Source organism: Pempheris klunzingeri, chromosome 5, assembly GCF_042242105.1.
Source record: "Pempheris klunzingeri isolate RE-2024b chromosome 5, fPemKlu1.hap1, whole genome shotgun sequence".
In the NCBI taxonomy this organism is placed as follows: Eukaryota; Metazoa; Chordata; class Actinopteri; order Acropomatiformes; family Pempheridae; genus Pempheris; species Pempheris klunzingeri.
In genome coordinates this window covers 21,255,000-21,274,862 of record NC_092016.1, presented here as the reverse complement: position 1 = coordinate 21,274,862, position 19,863 = coordinate 21,255,000, and the positions used below count along the sequence as shown (strand labels likewise).

At 40.7% G+C, this 19,863-nt stretch overlaps 1 protein-coding gene across 1 annotated transcript in view; it reads left to right on the top strand.

The window, feature by feature from the left end:
• Window positions 1-4,461, top strand: part of cdh13 (cadherin 13, H-cadherin (heart)) — a 288,979-nt gene extending 284,518 nt beyond the window's left edge. The window contains exon 15 of the mRNA XM_070830937.1: window positions 4,100-4,461. Within this exon, the coding sequence (XP_070687038.1) occupies window positions 4,100-4,107 (8 nt within the window). The 3' untranslated portion in view covers window positions 4,108-4,461. The remainder of the gene's footprint in view (window positions 1-4,099) is intronic.
• The last annotated feature ends 15,402 nt before the right edge of the window (window positions 4,462-19,863 follow it).

The window sequence follows — 19,863 nt, the reverse complement described above, 5'->3', positions numbered from 1 at the left end:
CTGCTTCGGTGTAGGCTTATTAACTTTGATTATAGCCAGTGTTACCCTGACAGATTCTCTGTCTTCCTCTGTAATGTTTCTTCTTCATGCTGCAATGCTGCTGCTTTTGTCTGGCAGCCGTGACACCTGGGCTAATCAACGGACACCCTCCTCTCCTCTCAGCAATTAGAACAGCTGAGTAACGGTTACTGCTCCCTCCAGTGTTGTGTTTGATTCTTCCCCACCTCCTGCAGCTTGTTAAATTTACATTTTACGCATTAAGCTGGCGCTTTTAGCCAGAGAGGCTTACAATAAGTGGAGGCGGTAAGATAAGTCAACATCAGTGAATCGCTGCGATACTCCATTAGGTCATTCATATACAAGTAGGAAAGTTTGAGCCAGACTGTATTCTTTCCTGTTTGATGTTGTGAAATGTAAAATAGGTTCATTTCTGGCACCAGTAGCTGTTTTTTATGTGGTGCTGGAAAGGGTGAGTGACGGAGAGGGTTGTTTTTATATATATGTTTATGTACACAGGAGCTATAAGTTGTTTATACTGTATATATATATATATATTTATATATATATGGGACCTTTTCCAAGATAGATGAGAACATTATGCTGGATGTGATAAATGTCACGCAATCAAAATTGTGTGTGTGTGTGTGTGTGTGAGACGTTTTACATGCAGCAACACGCCTACATCAAGAGGAAATAGAATGCAGTGGAAACCATTTTAGAAACTTCCCTCTGTGAGTCTCTTGTGGAGAGCTGCGTGGTATTGTAGCTGATTCTGCCAGCTGTACGATAAAGTGACTCGTTTTTAACCAAACCAACCTCAGGTGTAGTGACAGCATCCCATTCAACCCTCTCTTTCTCGCCTCCTTTTCTTCCTCCCTAATTCTCTCTTTCATCTGTTCCTGACCTATGAGTTCACAGCCCATGACTGTGTGGAGCTGAGGTGAATTGATTCGGCAATGTGTTTTCATGTCAGGGCCTTGACTTTTTAGCCGGAGGGGGAGAATAGCCTCTTTTATATCCAGTTCTTCATGTGGGGTGAAACAGGGCTGCCAGAGTCTCATTAGATTTGCAAAAACCAATATCTGAGTCTTGAGTGCCTTCGAGTGTTTCTCGACTTTTATTTCCTTTTGAGGGGAACACTTAGGCCTGAGCGTTATGAATGGGGGGCATTGGAAGAAAAACAATACAGAAAGAAAAATCAATGGGCCCCATCCCCGCCTGTTCCATACCCTCCACCCTATTATTTAGTCACCCATTCAGGCACGTTTCAAAGTGTACAGTCCACTTCATTTCAGGATGTCTGCTAAAATTATAGTTCACATTCTTCAAGGCCACTCCCTAATCTCCGAGAGGGAGAAGGGGGAAGATGCCGAGAGTTGGGGAGAGGCAGACATGGAGGAGGATGAAGACAGAAAAACTACATATTGGCATGTCAACACCCAAAACGCATGATGGGTTTGTCTGACTGATACTGACTGCCAGCTTGTTGAACAAAGCACAAAAGAGCTGGGACCACAACAGGGAGAGCAACAGTGAAGCCCACTCATGCTCTCACAATGGAAACGCAGAAAGCATAATACAAGTGTAAACCCTTTTTAGAAACAAACACAAGCTATGACAAATTGCCACCTCCAAATTGGTTGTTTTACACCATATTTTGCTGCATACATTTTGCTAGATTAGCAGTAAAAGGCACGGCTTAAAGGTAAGCCTTTTAAGTAAGGCAGAATGCTTATGGTACACCTGATCTGCTCCTTACAGTTCCCACCGCATCTGTGTACTGAGGAGTTGAACTTAGAGCGCATCTAAACCCAGTCACAGTCATCAAAAGCGTATAAGCAGTAGTGCAGCAGTGGAAGGTCTCACTTTCTTTGTTAACAGATTTACCGGATATTGCTCTTACTACCCTTCTGTTACAGCTTTTATCCTCTAAAGGCCACAGGAATTTGTAGAGAACTAACCTGTCGTCACTTACATATTTCATACAATATCCAACGGAGATAGCGGGATAGTCCTAAATAGTTAGCAGCTGAAATATGAACAGATTCATCTGCTCTATCTATCTATCTATCCATGTCTTCATATCTTAGCTGATGATGTCTCAATAGGTTGCTAGTAAACATCTGTGGCACTGTCCAATCAAAAGCAATCAACTGTCTAAGCAGGAAGTCACTGCACACTGTCAAATAACTAATAATCAAATCAATCAATAATCAAATAACCTGAAAGTAATGTAAAATACAATATCTTAAACTTAACTTAAAATCACTTGTAAATGTATGTATTGTTTCTATATGGATCAGAGTTGGCACTATACATGCAGTTTAAAATAACTAGGAAAGATGCTAAACACTGTTAGCTTTTTGCAATTTGAGCTATACTTATGAATTATTTTTTGGAAATGTGACTCAAAATCTTAAAAACACTTTACATTGTTCATCAAGTGTTGGGTCAGATGTGTATTTAGTACCAACAAGCCTTTTCATTGTAGGCTCATGTTGAATATGCAAAGAGTTGGAGAGCTATTTATTAAATCTGCTACATAACAACCAACAAACAACAGTCCAGTTCGTTGCCCTCCAACCGTTCAATAATTGCAAATTACAGTTCTTTAGGTTCATGTAATGCCCAGTGGAAATATATACATTTATAGGGAATCTGTGCACTGTGTTCCACAGAGGAACAAAAGGTCTCAACAGTATGAATGACCTGCATTTGCCTCTTGCTCTCCAGGATGCCCCTTGTGAAGTGTGCAGTAAATGAAAAGTGAAGAGCTCATATCCACAGTGCAATTTGAATTTTGTAGAGGCAAAGTGACCTTTTCCTGAACTTGGAGTGAACAGCGCGGTAGCAACTGGACGTACCTGTAAAAAGACAAACACACACACACACACACTCGGATACCAGCCATTTAAATATTTTTTTCAATTTGGTTTGACTGCTTGACTCCTACGTTGTCTTAAAGGAGAGTTTAAGGATATTGCTGAAGCACAGGGTGCCCTGTCCATCAGAAAACACATAAAAAAGGAGACAGGGAGAAAAAAAATAGGTTAGAGAATGAGCGAGATTGAATGAAAATGGTGAGCAGGAGCGGCGGGGGGGGGGTCGGTGATTCTGTCAAATGTTCAGCCATCTCCAAACATGTCAGAAATAGAGAGCAGACTTGGAGGAGAAGGCTGGCAGAGAGGCAATCAATAAACTCTCACATTTCATACTGCAGTGTGTGCACGCGTGCATTTGTGAGTCTGCATGTTTCTGCTGTGCGCATTTATGTGACTGTGTGTGTGTGTGTGTGCGTCAAATTTCCAACCAGCTCGTTGAAAGCAATTTTTCCAGACTGATGAGACAAACCGTCACATTACCAGAGAACAAACCCAACCCTACCACGTTTATTCGAACCTCTGTATCACCGGGGAAAACGCAGCATCCCTCCAAATCAACATATGCTCCGTGATGCTTTGAACTTCGCAGGTTCTCGTAAAGATTATGTTGTGTGAATTGAAACAGATTCTCCTCTGAGAAGTGTGTGGGGAGTTCTGCCCAAGCTAATTTGCCCAGCACATGGCCATATTTTCTGCTTCAGAGCCGTCCTCTGTACCATAAACTGAACTCATTCTGAAGTAAAAATTTAAGTATTCTACAAGTACGCGTCAGTAGCCCATTAATCTTCACTGTAGCCACTCCAGAAAATGTCTCCTGATGGCATGATAAATCAAAGGCAGGGCGCACTGTGTGCTTAAGTTTGGAGAGAGTTGCTTGTGTGCCGTCATATTGATTGAACTGTCCAGGATGTTGACGAGCGTACACGCTGACACAGTCTCAGGGCGGTCTTTCACATTAAAGCCAATTAGTTAGTTGCTACTGCTTAAAGGTGGACTAAGAGTGAACAATTATGACCGCTCTGTTCCATCCTCCCTGAATCTTTAATGATTCGACGCCATCAGCTGTCCCGCGTAATTGATTGCAATCGATCTGGTTCAGTGATGACCTTGACTTTACAGTATCTCCTATCCTTTTTTTTTTCCCCCCCTTCTTCCCCACACATTCCTTCCCCTTCCTCCTCTGTCTCCACCTCCCTTTTCATCTGCTTTCCCATCAGGCCTGTAGATTCTGCTGAAGCCTCCCGTAGTTCTTTTGCAACACTGAAAAGCAACGACTTATCTTCCCCCCACGCAACCCAGGCTTAGGAGAGAAGAAGAAGAAGACGAAAAAAAGAAGATGAAGAACGGAGAAGATGTCTTCTCACCACAATAAATCAAACAAGAAAATGCACACAATCCCCATCGGCACAACTGCTGTATAACACCACTTGCCGTTTTTTTTTTTTTTCTTCTATTTCTCACTTATCCTCTTGCCACTCTCGTCTCCCTCTTCATCTTCACTTTCCTTCCTCCATTTGTCCTTCCCCCACTTCACTTCTCACTGCTCATATTCATCTGACTTTATTTGACTATTTGTCTTTGTCTTTTTCCATTTTTCCTCTCCCCTCTACGATTATTCCACCATTGATTATTCTATTTCTTTTTTTTTACAGTTTTCATCGTATTCCATTCTGGCACCGCTCCATTACACTGGCAGACAAACACTGGGTGTTAGCAGCATTCATGGCAACATGCCACATCCGTAGAAGATACTTGAAACAACATGTATATTGATATTGTAACAAAACAACAGCTATAAATCAATTCCATATTGGACCTCATCTTAATCCTCTGGTGTTTTTCTTTAGTTCCTCTGAACCTTCTCCCTCCATCCCCAGCTTTCTTTTTCTCCTCCTTCCCCCTTTATCCTCTCATAGCTACCTCTACTCCTCTGTTTTTGTTTTCCCTCTGCTCCATCCCTTCTTTCCTCACCCCCCACAAGCATAGACATTGTCCCACTATCTATCTGCCTCTCCTCCCCCGTCTCTCCTGCTATCTATCGACCTCTCTCTGTCTCTCGGTGGACCAGGGAACGCTGCGAAGGCTGAGCTACTGTCCTGGTCGGGGAAGAGCATTGACTTTTTGATGTGTTCCTTTCTTTTCTCGTCACAGACTGTGTTTTATCTTGTTTCCCTCTTTAAGCGGAGAGAACAAAGCCTGTTTCTTTGTCTGCAGTGGTTGTGGTCTTTTAGGACAGGGTGGTAGCCATAAGCCTTCAAAGTCAGAAACTCTCTGGAGTCCTTTCTTCGATTTGCTTCTGTTTTTATTGCATTAGTTGTCATGGAGTGGAAAACAGTATATCTTTATAGTAACGGTGTAAACCTTAAAAAAAAAAAGTACTATTATATAAATATTTTATTTTTTACCATTGTATAAATATACAGTATTGATTAACTTATGTACTTTGATTGCAAGTTATTTGGTCACCCACACAGTGAGTAAATAAAAAAGGATTCCTGTGAATTTTAGGCACTATTTCTAATGCTATTGATGTGTTGACTATTTTATTGTAACATCTTTTTTTTTGTTTTTTTGGGATTTTTTTTCTTTTCTTTTTTAAATCTGTACTTAATTGCAGAATCAGGAGTCTTTGCTTTGATGACTGCCATGTGTTTAGGTTCGATTTTGTCTCCAGTCTACTCCGGCCTCTCCTGTTCTCTCTCCATGTGTCATTACGAGCCACAAGAAGATGTGTAAGAAGAAAACAAAGACTGTGGTTTTGGTGGATAGTTTCGCTTTTTTCTCTTGCGCTCATCAAAAGAACGTAGCGTGTGTGGGTTTGTGTGGAGGACCACCTTAAAGAAAAAGATGACATTTTGAATGAGTTACGTCTGTCTTTTGCACTAATTTAATAAAGCCGTTACTGAAAATTCCCACAATGCTGTTCTGCACCGTGTGTGTTTACTGACAGGCCACTTAATCTCTGGTGGAGTTGTGCACACATGTGTTATTACAAGTGTTAGCATGTGTAAATGTCATTTACAGCTTTGAACCTTAGTCAGTCTCACTTAAAGGAATAGTCCGGCATTTTGGAAAATATGCTTTTATTCACTTTCTTTCCACAAGTTAGGTAGTATTTGACTGTGAAATAAGTTTGCCACCTTACATCCTAGATTGGTGGTGCGCTGGTGAGCACTGTTGCCTCGCAGCAAGAAGGCTTTCAATCCAGGTCTTTCTGTGTGGAGATTGCATGTTCTCCCCCACGCTTGCATGGGTTCCTTCCTCCCACAGTCCGAAGACACGCAGGTTGGGTTAATTGGTCACACTAAATTGGTGTGAGTATGAATGGTTGTCTGTCTGTATGTCAGCCCTGTGATTGACTGGCGACCTGTCCAGGGTGCACACCGCCTCTCGCCCAATGTCAGCTGGGATTGGCTCCAGCCCCCCCACAGCCCTAAAGGAGAAGCGGAATAGACAATGGATGGATGGATGGACTTCCTAAATTGGTTAGTGTCCAAGACCAGATACGCAGACTTTGACACTTTCATGCTTAAAGCTCTTAAGTCACAATAATGACATAACTTCAGGAACCAGCCAAGAAATAGTCCAGGACATAAACCCCTGTAAAACCATTTATAGTTTTTAATCCACAGTATTAATACAGATTATTTTTCTTAAAAAAAAATAGATGTAAAGAGTCAATTAGTGAGCTTTAAAGGTGCTGGTCAGCACATGCTTTTCAATCCTGAGACAGAGCCTCTCTGTTTCCAGTCTTAGTGCTACACCCTGCTAACTGTCTCCTGGCTGCAGCTCCATACTAGAAGGACATAAGGCATATGAGACAGACATCGACCCGCCCATCTAACTTGGACCAAACGGAAATAAGTGTATTTTCCTAAATGGTGAACTATTCCTTAAAGCAGTCAGAGACATAAATATTTAACTTGCATTCAAAGACACAACAACATCTGGAGGCTGGTTACCAAATCATGTGTTGTGATTGATCAGCTAATGATTAGATGTATCATACGTTTTATCATATGTTTAACTCCATTGGTTGGAATGTTCTTGTACTGGATTGCCTATGACCATTTAGCAATTAAACAATGCCATCTGTGATTTCACTTGGATTTACAGTTGATGACATTGTATTTTCTTTTCTTCAAGCTTCTTTAATCATGATTTTATATTAAAAATGTTGGACATTACCATGCATAATGTGAAATGTGTACAGGCCCACAGAAAAGAATCATTTCTAGGCAGATTCCAGGGAGTGTTCAGCATCTTAAAGCCCATTATTTCAGTTTTACTGCAAATGTACTGTTTTGGTTCACTTTCACTGCTCTAATCAGCGTTAGACTCAAAAGCGGCTTTTAGCAACAAAGCTCTAAAAGCACACTGTAATTTAGCTGCGTATCACTAAACAGCAGACAGACAAAGTTAGCAGCTAGCTGTTGAACATAGTGGAGCATTTCGCAGCTAAAGAGCCACATATTTTTCTCAGGTGTTTGTCTCCACCAGCACCTGAGAAAAATATTGAAAAGACAAGAGAAAACAGAGTAAATAGTAGACTTAAATGAATTGAGTGGCCAGAAACACAAATGAATGGACCCCAAATGAATGTTAACGTTGCCCCATGTCTGCTGGATGTGTAAAAAGGCAATATCCAATAGTCATATCAACATTATAATGATAGTTTTTGCTGGCCAAGAAAATCAGTAATTGTAGGTTCAACTTGTTCAGATACATTTTTTTCCTGTTCTCTCTTCCAAACAAACTTGTGTTTGTTGTTTGCAACTCACATCTTTGTAATAGATGAGTTGTTGCTGGTTAAGCCGGTTCCTAGATGTTTAATAGAGGTTTAGAAAAGCAAAAATGTGTGATAGATTCAGTAAAGAGAGATTCATTACGTGACATCAGCTACAGGGTTATTATGTAAATAATCAAATAATGATCACTCTGAAATTCATACGCATGTTTTAATATTACAGGGACTCCAACAGTGAACGCTCTTGAATGTGGACTAAAAGCAATTTTCTGCCCATGCTTATTAGGGTGCCATAATTGCTCAGGGATTTAAAAGGTCAGTCACGTAAAGTATTTTTAAGTGTGTTTTTTAAGGAATCAATAAAATCTCAACACTGATTCTAAAAGGCACTTTTAGCCTTGTGAAACTCGTGCAGAGACGCTAAAATTGGGCAGATATGATGAGAGCTGTTGGATGCTGAACCTCTTTGGCAGCATTTTGAATAGCAGTAATGGTGATGGGAAACTTTGAGTGACAGAAAATAAGTACATGAATCAGATGAAGGCTGTGATATTAATGTTTGAAATTACAAAATATTTGAGCTGCAGAAAGCACAGACATGCAATCTTGATAGGTTTGAAGTTGGAACTGTAAGTATACTGACTCTTTTATTCTTTATCATTTCCTTTTTTGTGTGTGTCTTAAAGGTACTTATGCGGACAGACTGCCAGGACAGCTGACACATTATCCACATGGGATAAAAACATGAATGTGCTACACCCTGAAATGAACATATGAAAGTCAGTGTGAGTTCCCTCAAAAACCTTTTTTGATTTAAAGTAGGCTGTCAAAATTCACCGCTGCTTCTATAAATCTTCAGTGACCATGGAGTGACAGGGTGTCAAGGTTGGAGGGCTTTGCCTGGGTCCGCAGACTAATGGGAAACCGTCTGTAACACATAAGCAAAAAGAAATTGATGTTGTTTGGCATGAAGAATAACTTCTGTTTGAGGTGCCACAGAGGTTGCAACAAATAAGGAATGTTGATGGCTTCGAGAGGCGCAAAATGTTTTTATTCTCATAGCTAACAAAGCTAGTGGAGTCTCGGGTGTGATTTGCAGCATTGCAACGCAGATATGGTTTAGAGTTTTAAAAATGTTCCTTCAACAGAGAATTAAGAACCATCAGAAACACCCTTTGCAGCATTGAAGGGTGGAGGGCGTGTAGGCCTGGGAACAGAGGAGACAGCTGAATAGAACGATGCAGTCTTCACCACTGTTTACCTGCGTAGCACAGATGTGACCCATGGTGAGTTTTGTCCCTATTCTGAAAGAACCCATAAAGGTAATGCATCAGAGGTGGTTTGTGTCTTTTATTCGCTGGACAACGGGATCAAATGTTGTGCTTCTTGTATGAGCTAATCTTTTCTAGCTAGTCAGTCAAGGAGTGTTTTTTCTACTCTAGCTACATCAGCGACATCAGCCTAAACTTAAGATTCACATCTGGAAGCAAACCAGGCCCATTGTAATAACAGTATGCAGCATTTTGACCACTAGGCCATTGGAACACCTCAGTGGATTATTGTTGGCTCAGGACATGATGATTATCTGAGGATGGAGGCTGCTACTTCTCCCGCTGATGTAGTAGGATATCAGTGACAACAGGATCTGGGGTCCACGGGATTTAGATCAATGAGCTGGAATCTGTCTTGGGACATCTCCCTCAGTGAGAGCATGATGGTGGATTAGCTGGGGCCTGCCTGGTGGAGTTTAGCCTACTTGGTATCTGTAAAATCATTCTCACTGAATGCCTTAAACTCAAACCGTGCAAAGCAGGGGTGATCATGATCACAATTATGCATTTTTGGTGGTTTTATAAATACCATCAAAAAAACTAAGCTCCCACTTCTCCACTAATGTTTCTCCAGGCTTGTTGATCTTTGTTTATGTTCTGGTCATTTCTGTTTTTGATGAAAGTAGCCATTTCTCCATTTTGATGAAAGATCAGTAGGCCCTTCAGCAATACTGATGTCCATCCCACTGTTCGTATGGCATAGAATAACAGCAGTGATGTACAGCATGCATCTGCTAATGAGTCAGGTTTCCATCCAAAAGCGGTGTACATTTACTACCGTGACTGGAATCTTAGGAGGGCAGCACATCAAAATAAACAGCTGGTGGCAAATAATTAAATTACTGCAGAATAACAGGATGCAAAGAAATGGTGCAGTTAAAATAGTAGGAGTCAGACATCAAACAGTGGAAAATCGTGTAGGAAATAAGATGGAAATATGGCATTTATGTTTGTTTCATGTACTAATTTGACAAATGTGACAGTCTCCCCTATGTTCATTATGATTAATTATCTAAGTCTGTTTCAATTTGCACTTTGTCACATTTTGTTTTTTAGAGATGCACCAACTTTTCCACCTCAGACAAGCATAAGAAATCATTTAGGATATTTCCACTTATCAGAAATAAGCACAAATTGACAATGTGCATAAAGACCGGTAAGTGGAAACACACTCACAAGTGAAAATGTGTTGACAAAAGGTGCCCAGAGCACTCCTCAAAAATGCCAGAGCTGCCAAGCTGATCAATAGTGAAATGCCCAGATTGTACAAACAGCCCAAAAAAGGTTCAAGCCCTTTGGAATCAATTACAACAGGGCTGTTAACACGTCCAGCGTAATCGCTGCCTGAAGACTACTCAGGGATTCTAATTCTTTATTGCTCTGAGTAACCCAACCACAGCAATGGTATGGATGATCTGGCTGTTTCCCTACTGGAATGAGGTACTGTATAAGAAGTTGACCGTTGTGCTCTCTCACCTTTAAGAGGGAGCAGCTGAGACAGTATTTACACGTAGGTAGTGCTTTGTTAAGCAATCACACAGGGGATAAATGCCGACTGGGAAGAGCCCCAAGAGTCGAGTGTAGCCTGGCAAACTCTGTGCAGGCACAAACGAGCCCTTTTCCACTGAAAGAATATGGCAGTCTGTTTCAACACATTAATCTAAGTTGCAGAACTTCAGTGTCCCAGCCAAAGCTATTATGTAGAGCCTCTTATACAGTAGTGTGGTCAGGCCAGGGCAGGGAAACAAGCGGCAGCGTGGTGTATGTCTCCCATGGAAGGTCAGTGATCCTGATGTCCATTCTGTCATCTGGTGAAGCATTAAGGGCAGGAGATCTGTAGATTAATGGATTCCTGATTTTAAAAACCTAGAACCAAGCATTGCAAACTTTACCCAAGCCCTCTTGTTGCCACAGCAGTGGGATAAAATCAAGGCTAGCATCAAATGTACCCTCAGCTCCAGCCCCCTGGCATGCATCCCAAATCCTAAACTCTGACTGTCAGTGTCATTGGATGTGATTTAGAAAAGACTGTTTACCAGTATTCTTCGTCAGACACAGTGGATGGACTATTTATAATACTGAGTGTGCTGCACTATAGTGCTTTACACACAGTGATCTAAGTATTGCAGATACTTTGTGAACTATTGTAAGGTTGGATTTATCCATGATAGTTGTCTCTTAAAAAGGGCTAAAGTAACTACTGAAGTAGATGTGTTATGTATTGACAGCCTTAGTTTGTCCCTAACCCTAACCCTCTCTTATTACATGCATATGTTATTGTAATTCTCAGTCCTGAGTTTGAAACTAAATACATGCTCTCATACTATTATCCCTGCTCTCGTGTTTCCTCATTAAATGTTAGATGTTTACCAAATAGTAAAATGAGTATACAACAAGATGTTTTACTTACATTTTTTAATTTTTAAATCTAACTGGCCTTGGATCCATAATTGAGGGTTGAGATTCTACATAATAATAATAATAATAATAATTAAGTGCCAGCCAGACTGAAAAGTACTTTAAAGAATGTTGAAAAGTAGAAATTAATCTTTGTTGGAAAATGAGTATATCTTTGCAAATTAGGTTTGACTAGAACTTTTGATATTGTACAGCTGAGCATGTGGCCATTAATTTCTATTTGGCTTATTAACTTTCTAAAATACAAAATATCAGTCGGCAGTTTGTTGTCTCTGGTGTGGTCATTAAATACTGCAAGCAGTCTTTTCTACCTCTTGTGTGAGTCTGGTATCATCTGAATCTGGTCCAGTGCAATTATCATCGCTAGTATCTCTAAATAGTAATTTACTGTATCATATCCGCTGCCAGCAATAGTAGGTATCTCATGTTGCATGTATGATAGCATTAATTAAAGGGTGCTGCCAGTGTAAAATAATATATCTTTTATATTGGCATATGTGAATGAGTGTGAACTATGAATGAGAATGATTCGGGGAATAACACAGTCAAAGTTTTTTTATGTTGCTGACAGTACGTGAACATAGAGGCAACAACATGATTTTCATCCAGTCACGTTTAAAGTTCAGGAATCTCAGTTGGATGCCTCCTGGGCACCTCCCCTTGGAGGTATTCCAGGTACAGCCAATGAGGAGAGGAGACTCCAAGGTAGACCGAGAACTCACTGGAGGGATTTTATATATCTCATCTGACCTGGGAACGCCTCGGGATCCCCCAGGAAGAGCTGAAGAGAGTTGCTGTGGGGAAGGATGTCTGGAATACATTGCTATGAATGCTTCCACCATGTGTTGGCCCCATATAAGGATAAGAAAATTATGGATGGATGGATGGATAAAGAAAAGAGTGCATGTTCATCAACATATGCTGACTCCAGCTGGGCTAATAGTTATAGATAATAGATATAGCAGTTACAATGATGGGCATTTTAATTGTGATTCATGCAGCGTCTCCTTAGTACCACAATAAAATCCAATTTCAGATGGATGTGAAAATCTCAACTAAAAGAAAAGTCAGTTTCATTTATTCATGACAAACCCTCTTTTTAATACTCCTAGACTCTTCAGCAACAAGGATATATAACATTGTATGTGAACTCTGGATTGCATTTTGATGTCAGCTCGCTACACAGGTAGCTGTCAACTTTAATGAATGCAATCAGCTTTCATCAAAAACTCCTCACACTTTTCAAATCCATTTTAACGAGCAGTGAGTCCTAACACCCCGGTTGTCTTCCTTTGTTACTTGCACATCACTTGGCAACTGAGATTAATTTATAGCTGTTGAAATTCTGTTATTACTCTCAATTATTCCAAAGTCTACAATCTCTGACTTTGACATGCATAGATGTGAACACTTCACAGCCAAGCTGTCTCAGCTGATCTGTGATTATTCTACTAGAGAGAACTGCACTACATTGAACTGGATGTAGTTGAATCAGGTTCATCGTAAAACCTGATGGAGGTGTTAAAACATGAAATTTTAGATCAAAATGGAGCCTTCTATTGACAGTAAGGTAGAGTTGACTCAACAGAGTCAACACTGTTTATTCTGGTGCTGCTGCAGACAAATGAAATAGACAGATGCATGCTGTTTTTTACCCACCTGCACATCATTCCTACGTGACTGCTTATTAACCTGTGCTGGATTGTCATGATGAAATGATGGGTGCAGCTTACGTTAATGATGCACAACATAGCAGCTGTTTCTGGTTCATGCCTAACCTTTAACACCCACTTCCCATATAGAATACTTTGTGATGCCTTGGCACATCTTTCCATATGCTCGTCAGTTTGGGCTCAACTGATTCTAGTGTCATGTTTCAGGCTTGTTTTTCACATCAGACACTGATGGGTAAAAAGCTAAGAGAGAGATTCTCAGAGACGCAAGAGATGACAAAGTAGGACAAGGTGAGTACTGAAAGCAAGGACAAGTGGAACCTTTAATGGTTACAAAGTGGCTGCAAAGTTGAAAACAAACTTTCTGAGTTTCTAAATGGCAGAAAAAAAAGTGTTCTGAAGGAAAGGCAGGGTGACTTTTTGTGGCTTCAAAACAAAACCATCCATTGGTTGAGCATTTTTTACACTTCCTAATTAGAAGTGTCTGCTTTATAGCTTTTACCAGCATGGAGGATTTCCTCTCCACGGCTCTCTATAACTTTAATTCTGAAAATGCCAATAGCAACCATACTATCCAATAATTATGATACTAATAACCTCCTTCCGCCATCTCCCACTCAGCCGTTCAGACTCATTTAGTCCCTCCTAGATGATCATTTAGCACCTATTAACACAAGATCCTCATCTGTAATGACCACTCAATTATCATTTTCGCTCTCATTCTACTTAGGCTTAGCAAGGTTAAGTAACGCCCTGAACCTGTGACAAACGTTGAATGGGCCATTGGCAGATATTGGTGGTAATTACAATGGCAATATATTCAACCAGGCCTAAAGGGTCTCTTTATTCTCTCCTTCATCTATCAACTGTTAGTTTCCCTCACTCATCGCTCTCATCATGTTGCATCATCTGCCTCAGACATGTCTCCCTGATCCCTGACACCAGCCACTTCAGGTTTTTGGAATTTTTTTGCCATTTGCCATTTTTTCACCACCCCTACTTGGGTAATATGAAATCAAATAAAAAAAAAAAACTCTCTACAGTCAACTCTAAGTCTAATTAGCTTTGCCAAATGTGTTCTTAAAATATAATCCCAACTGTGTCATCGGCAGGGATGCCCTCCTCAAGGGCATGGATATTCATGTCAAGCTGTACTACATGTTCCAGATGAAAGAGACGAAAAGAGAGAACTAGCCAACGTTGACCTTGATCTGCTCTGAGATGAGGGTACCTTCCTCCAGCCTGTATCTGTAATATGCTTTGATTAACCGTCTGCAATAAGAAGCAGATTTTTTTTCCTTCTCAAGGTCTTCTCCTCTACGGAACTGCGGACACATGGTCCCCCTCTGTTATTTATCAACCTAAACTGAACTTCACCTGCCAGCTGATGAACAGTCAATGACCATGGACCCTCTTGAGTTAAACACTCGTATTGACTTCATTGATGATCTGTCTTTTATTTCTCTAAATAATAACAAACTGCAGTCTCTTTTGCGAAATGCAGCAAGGCATTTAAATATTAGCCGTATTGTGGACTTGATGTAAACATTGTAGGGCTGAAAATGTCAGAAAAGGTGGAATTGCTACAGCCTTTTGTTGCTTTTGTTATTCTTGTGTTTTTATACTTAAACACTTTTTCTAATTTTTGTGACAATATTTGGTTCATGAGAGAGCTTTGATGGATACAGAGTTTTTGATACTCTCAAGTTAACAGTTTAAAGGCAGACAGAGTGCATCTGCTGCAGCTTTGGCTATCAGCCTTTCTTAGTTATTTGTGTGTTTTATCTGTGATGTCATTGAGGTGCTATTTTAAAAGTATAGGTACATTGATACAGGCACAAGCTGTCCAACCCATTGAATGGTCAACACTGATCCATACGACCTGACATCAAGAAGGTGGAGTACTGACCCCACACTGCGTCTTCATCTTCAGATGTAAGTACTTCAAGATTTCATACTTTTGATAAGTTTCCAAAAAGCAGTCCTATTATGAATGAAAGAAAAAGTTGCGAGCAAGATAAAGAATCAGCACACAATGTATTTCTAAAGTCTAGCTAGACATTGGTTTCGTGTTGATGGATTTGGTCCCCGTTAAGATTTTATACCTCTGACAATCATTTCCGATGACCCTGTCAGTGTGGATTCTTGGCTGTGCTATTTTTCTAGTCTGGCCTACATCTCTTGCAGCTAGCTGACTGCAGTATTTTATAAAAGGCTGGGAGTTTGACCTCTGCACACAACACATCAACAGTTTCCTGTATGTCAAAACCTCTATCAGCCAAGACAATGTCCCCTGGCAACAAATTGTCAAGAAAACCACTAGCAGGTTCTATATGTTTGTCACTTGTCTCTCCACCTCTCCTTTTGATAGGAAACAAACAGGTCCCGTGGGTGTAATACCTCTCAGATACTTCATAGTGTGGTTGTGTTTGTAGCCGGAAACACTGTCAGATTTGATGGTTTCTCTGTGAAAATCTCAAAACAATCAATCACTGCTACATTGTGTCCAAAAGCCACAGCAAACTGGTCTATGGTCTATCTGGCCATACAACCAATACCTCAGGTTTGCATATACAAATGACACCATTTCATTGAATGTTCTGTACACTGTCTTTGGGGAAACATGAAAGGGGTGGGCTAGGTGGTCTAGATGTTGGGCTTTACCTTTGGTCTGACACCAAAAATGCAATCAGGCCATGGAGGTTTCCAGGTTAGGCAGACTCCTGAGTGTGTAGCTAACCACTTTTTTCAGGCCCCCGGGCCATCGTGTCAGCAGTTTGCAGTGTGTTTTTTCCTGACCTGCTCCGGCTTCCCTCAGCCTTGAGCGCGTGCAGTGACTGTGTAGCCCAGATGTAAGGATGGTACCCAGTCTGGGTCTGTCTCTATTATTTTGTGTGCAAGTTGACCTGTAATGATATGAAAAGTTTATTTTTTCTTGTCTAGACAGTTACCTCGTCAACAAAAACTCTTACTTGCCTTTGTGAAAATATCGAAAGCGAACAAACAGAGACATCTTGGCAAATGTGACAATTTTGTGTCTCAAGGCTGCAGCCCAGGCTATCAGACGCCTCTTTGTTATCTCCCCTACCTGCTGTCCATAGCCTTTTATGTGGTCAGCTTTTCTAACATTTACATTGTGGGACTTATTGCAGTTTTTCATACAACACAATCGTACTATTTCACCAATAAAAAGAGGCGAATGCAAAGAAAATGCTCCCCGTTGACTACATCAGAGAGCCTTGACCACAGAGTACCTTCAGTTGTTGCAAATTTTATCTGTCAAAAATGACTTCAGGTGTTTTTGCCCAGGCATTCTTTTGGCAACCCTTCTCTTTGCTGAGTAGATCGTCATTTTAGAAAATAAACATATGCCGTTTCTTGCTGAGAGGTACATGAGAATATTAATCCCACTCTCATATTTTTCTGTGCAATATACAGCTAGAGCCAGGAGACAATTAGTTTAGTTGAGCACAAAGTTTGGAAGCAGGGAGAGACATCTGGCCAGGCCCTGTCCAAGAGCCAAAGTGAAAAAGCAAACAGAAAGTCATATTTGCCACGTGAAAATATAATAAATTGACAATTTGTGGTTTTAGGAGGAGTTATGTGCCGTGACAATTTCTCGTGCTTGCTGTTTCACCCTACTTATAGTCTTTTTACTAAGCTAAACTTTGTAAAAAGGATTTGGTAGCTTGGCTTAGTCTTAGTCATCGACTATAAAGAAGCTGATGTAACTTTTGGGTCTGTAAAGTAAAGCAAGCGAAAGTGCCTGAAACCTGCATTCTGGCCAGCAGGGGGCAACTGAGTTGGTTACAAAAACACTTCCGATTGAATAGAAGTCTATGGCAAAATGAGTCTACTTCTCACTTGATTTATTACCTCAGTAAACACTTTCCTAATGATTTTATGGTCTAAGGCACTAGTTTACAGTCTTCAATACAGCGTGATGTTCATTCAGTAAATGATGGTCCCATTTAGAGGAAAACAGACAATAAAGCAGGGAATGCTTTAGGGCGGGACTACGTTGTGACTAACCAATCAGAGGTGGTCTTCGTGGCACAAACAAAAAAAACAACCAAGATGGCGAGGCCTGTAAAGCTGAAGTCGAGGCTTCAAAACGGCAGTCCATAAACCAGTGGGTGACGTCATGATGGCCACGTCCACTTCTTTTATACAGTCTGTGGTCTTAGCTTTGTCTTCTAACTAAGCTAAGCTAACAAACATGCGAGCTAAAGCTAAGCACACAAACATAAAAGTGGTATCAGTCCATGGTTTATCTTTAGAGGTTTTTACTCTGTGTGCAACTTTAATTGTGTTATTTTGTGCTAAACACCGGCACATGGAAAATGTAGCTTTTTACCTCATTAGGCATTCCCATCCTCATTAGCAGGACATCTTAAGAGTCAGAGAGTGAAGCTACAAAGACCACTAAGAAAGACCAGCCTCCTTCATTACATCAAAGGTGCACAGCTAATGTGCTGTAAATATTACACTTAATGTCTTCAAAGTCAAATATCCATTTTGCCAAATCAACATGCAAGTATAAAAAAAAAAAACATCACACAAAGTCTCTTTTATAACAATTTTTTACTCTTCTTAGTTTGTCATTGATATATTTCAAGGTTGCTAACACGCCGCTTTCTCATTTTCTGTGTTGACTTATGCACAAAAAGGTGTTAAAGAGAAGGCCTTGATATGCAAATGAGGCAATAAAAGATAGATGGGGGTTGTGGATGTCAGTGTATATCGGCAACAACACAGCATCTGCCTTCATGTGATAACCTGTCATATTACTGGCTAAAATAAACAGAATCCCAATGGATGCACATTTATCAACAAACCTCACACCTTTTGTATAGGAAAATATATTGTATACTGATTTCTAGTTTGTATGATGTGTGACAAGGAAAATAAGTTCACAGGGAGTGAGAGTGAGTGTTCAAATTGTGTGTGCTTCTCAGGTAACGTGTTTATAAAGGAGTGGAAGTTAATTTTGCTATTGTATGTTTGCAGGTCTTTTAGTCATTCAGATAGTTTGCCTTGTAAGCTCATAATATGGTACCAAACAGGATTTATCATTGAGCTACTTTACATTGTTGGGATGAGACATCGGCAACCTGACAAAACAATTTTAATGCTGCTTCCCCTAGGACCCCTTTAAGGCCCTGTGGTCTTTTAAAAATCACATATTGATTAAAGTATCTGTCAAATTAATATTGTGCTTTATCTTGAGATGGCCCATATGCAGGCGGGGTTAAATTCCCCAAAAACAGTCGGAGGCTTTGCAATAGAAATAAATTAGATATAGATAATTGTTTGAAATGGGAGGGTCTTATGAGTACAGCACACTGTATGGTGTGCTTTAACGCACCACACAGTGTAATGGTGCCATTCAGTGTCCCAAGGGGATAATGAATACGAGTAAAGAAACAACCCATGAAATCAACTGGGAATACAGTGGGGCAAAAAAGTATTTAGTCAGCCACCAATTGTGCAAGTTCTCCCACTTAAAAAGATGTAATTTTCATCATGGTACACTTCAACTATGAGAGACAGAATGGGGGGAACGAATCCAGGAAATCACATTGTAGGATTTTTAATGAATTAATTGGTAAATTCTTCGGTAAAATAAGTATTTGGTCACCTACAAACAAGCAAGATTTCTGGCTCTCACAGACCTGTAACTTCTTCTTTAAGGGGCTCCTCTGTCCTCCACTCGTTACCTGTATTAATGGCACCTGTTTGAACTCGTTATCAGTATAAAAGACACCTGTCCACAACCTCAAACAGTCACACTCCAAACTACACTATGGCCAAGACCAAAGAGCTGTCAAAGGACACCAGAAACAAAATTGTAGACCTGCACCAGGCTGGGAAGACTGAATCTGCAATAGGTAAGCAGTTTGGTGTGAAGAAATCAACTGTGGGAGCAATTATTAGAAAATGGAAGACATACAAGACCACTGATAATCTCCCTCGATCTGGGGCTCCATGCAAGATCTCACCCCGTGGGGTCAAAATGATCACAAGAACGGTGAGCAAAAATCCCAGAACCACACGAGGGGACCTAGTGAATGACCTGCAGAGAGCTGGGACCAAAGTAACAAAGGCTACCATCAGTAACACACTACGCCGCCAGGGACTCAAATCCTGCAGTGCCAGACGTGTCCCCCTGCTTAAGCCAGTACATGTCTGAAGTTTGCTAGAGAGCATTTGGATGATCCAGAAGAGGATTGGGAGAATGTCATATGGTCAGATGAAACCAAAATAGAACTTTTTGGTAAAAACTCAACTTGTCGTGTTTGGAGGAGAAAGAATGCTGAGTTGCATCCAAAGAACACCATACCTACTGTGAAGCATGGGGGTGGAAACATCATGCTTTGGGGCTGTGTTTCTGCAAAGGGACCAGGACGACTGATCCGTGTAAAGGAAAGAATGAATGGGGCCATGTATCGTGAGATTTTGAGTGAAAACCTCCTTCCATCAGCAAGGGCATTGAAGATGAAACGTGGCTGGGTCTTTCAGCATGACAATGAACCCAAACACACCGCCTGGGCAACGAAGTAGTGGCTTCGTAAGAAGCATTTCAAGGTCCTGGAGTGGCCTAGCCAGTCTCCAGATCTCAACCCCATAGAAAATCTTTGGAGGGAGTTGAAAGTCCGCGTTGCCCAGCGACAGCCCCAAAACATCACTGCTCTAGAGGAGATCTGCATGGAGGAATGGGCCAAAATACCAGCAACAGTGTGTGAAAACCTTGTGAAGACTTACAGAAAACGTTTGACCTCTGTCATTGCCAACAAAGGTACATAACAAAG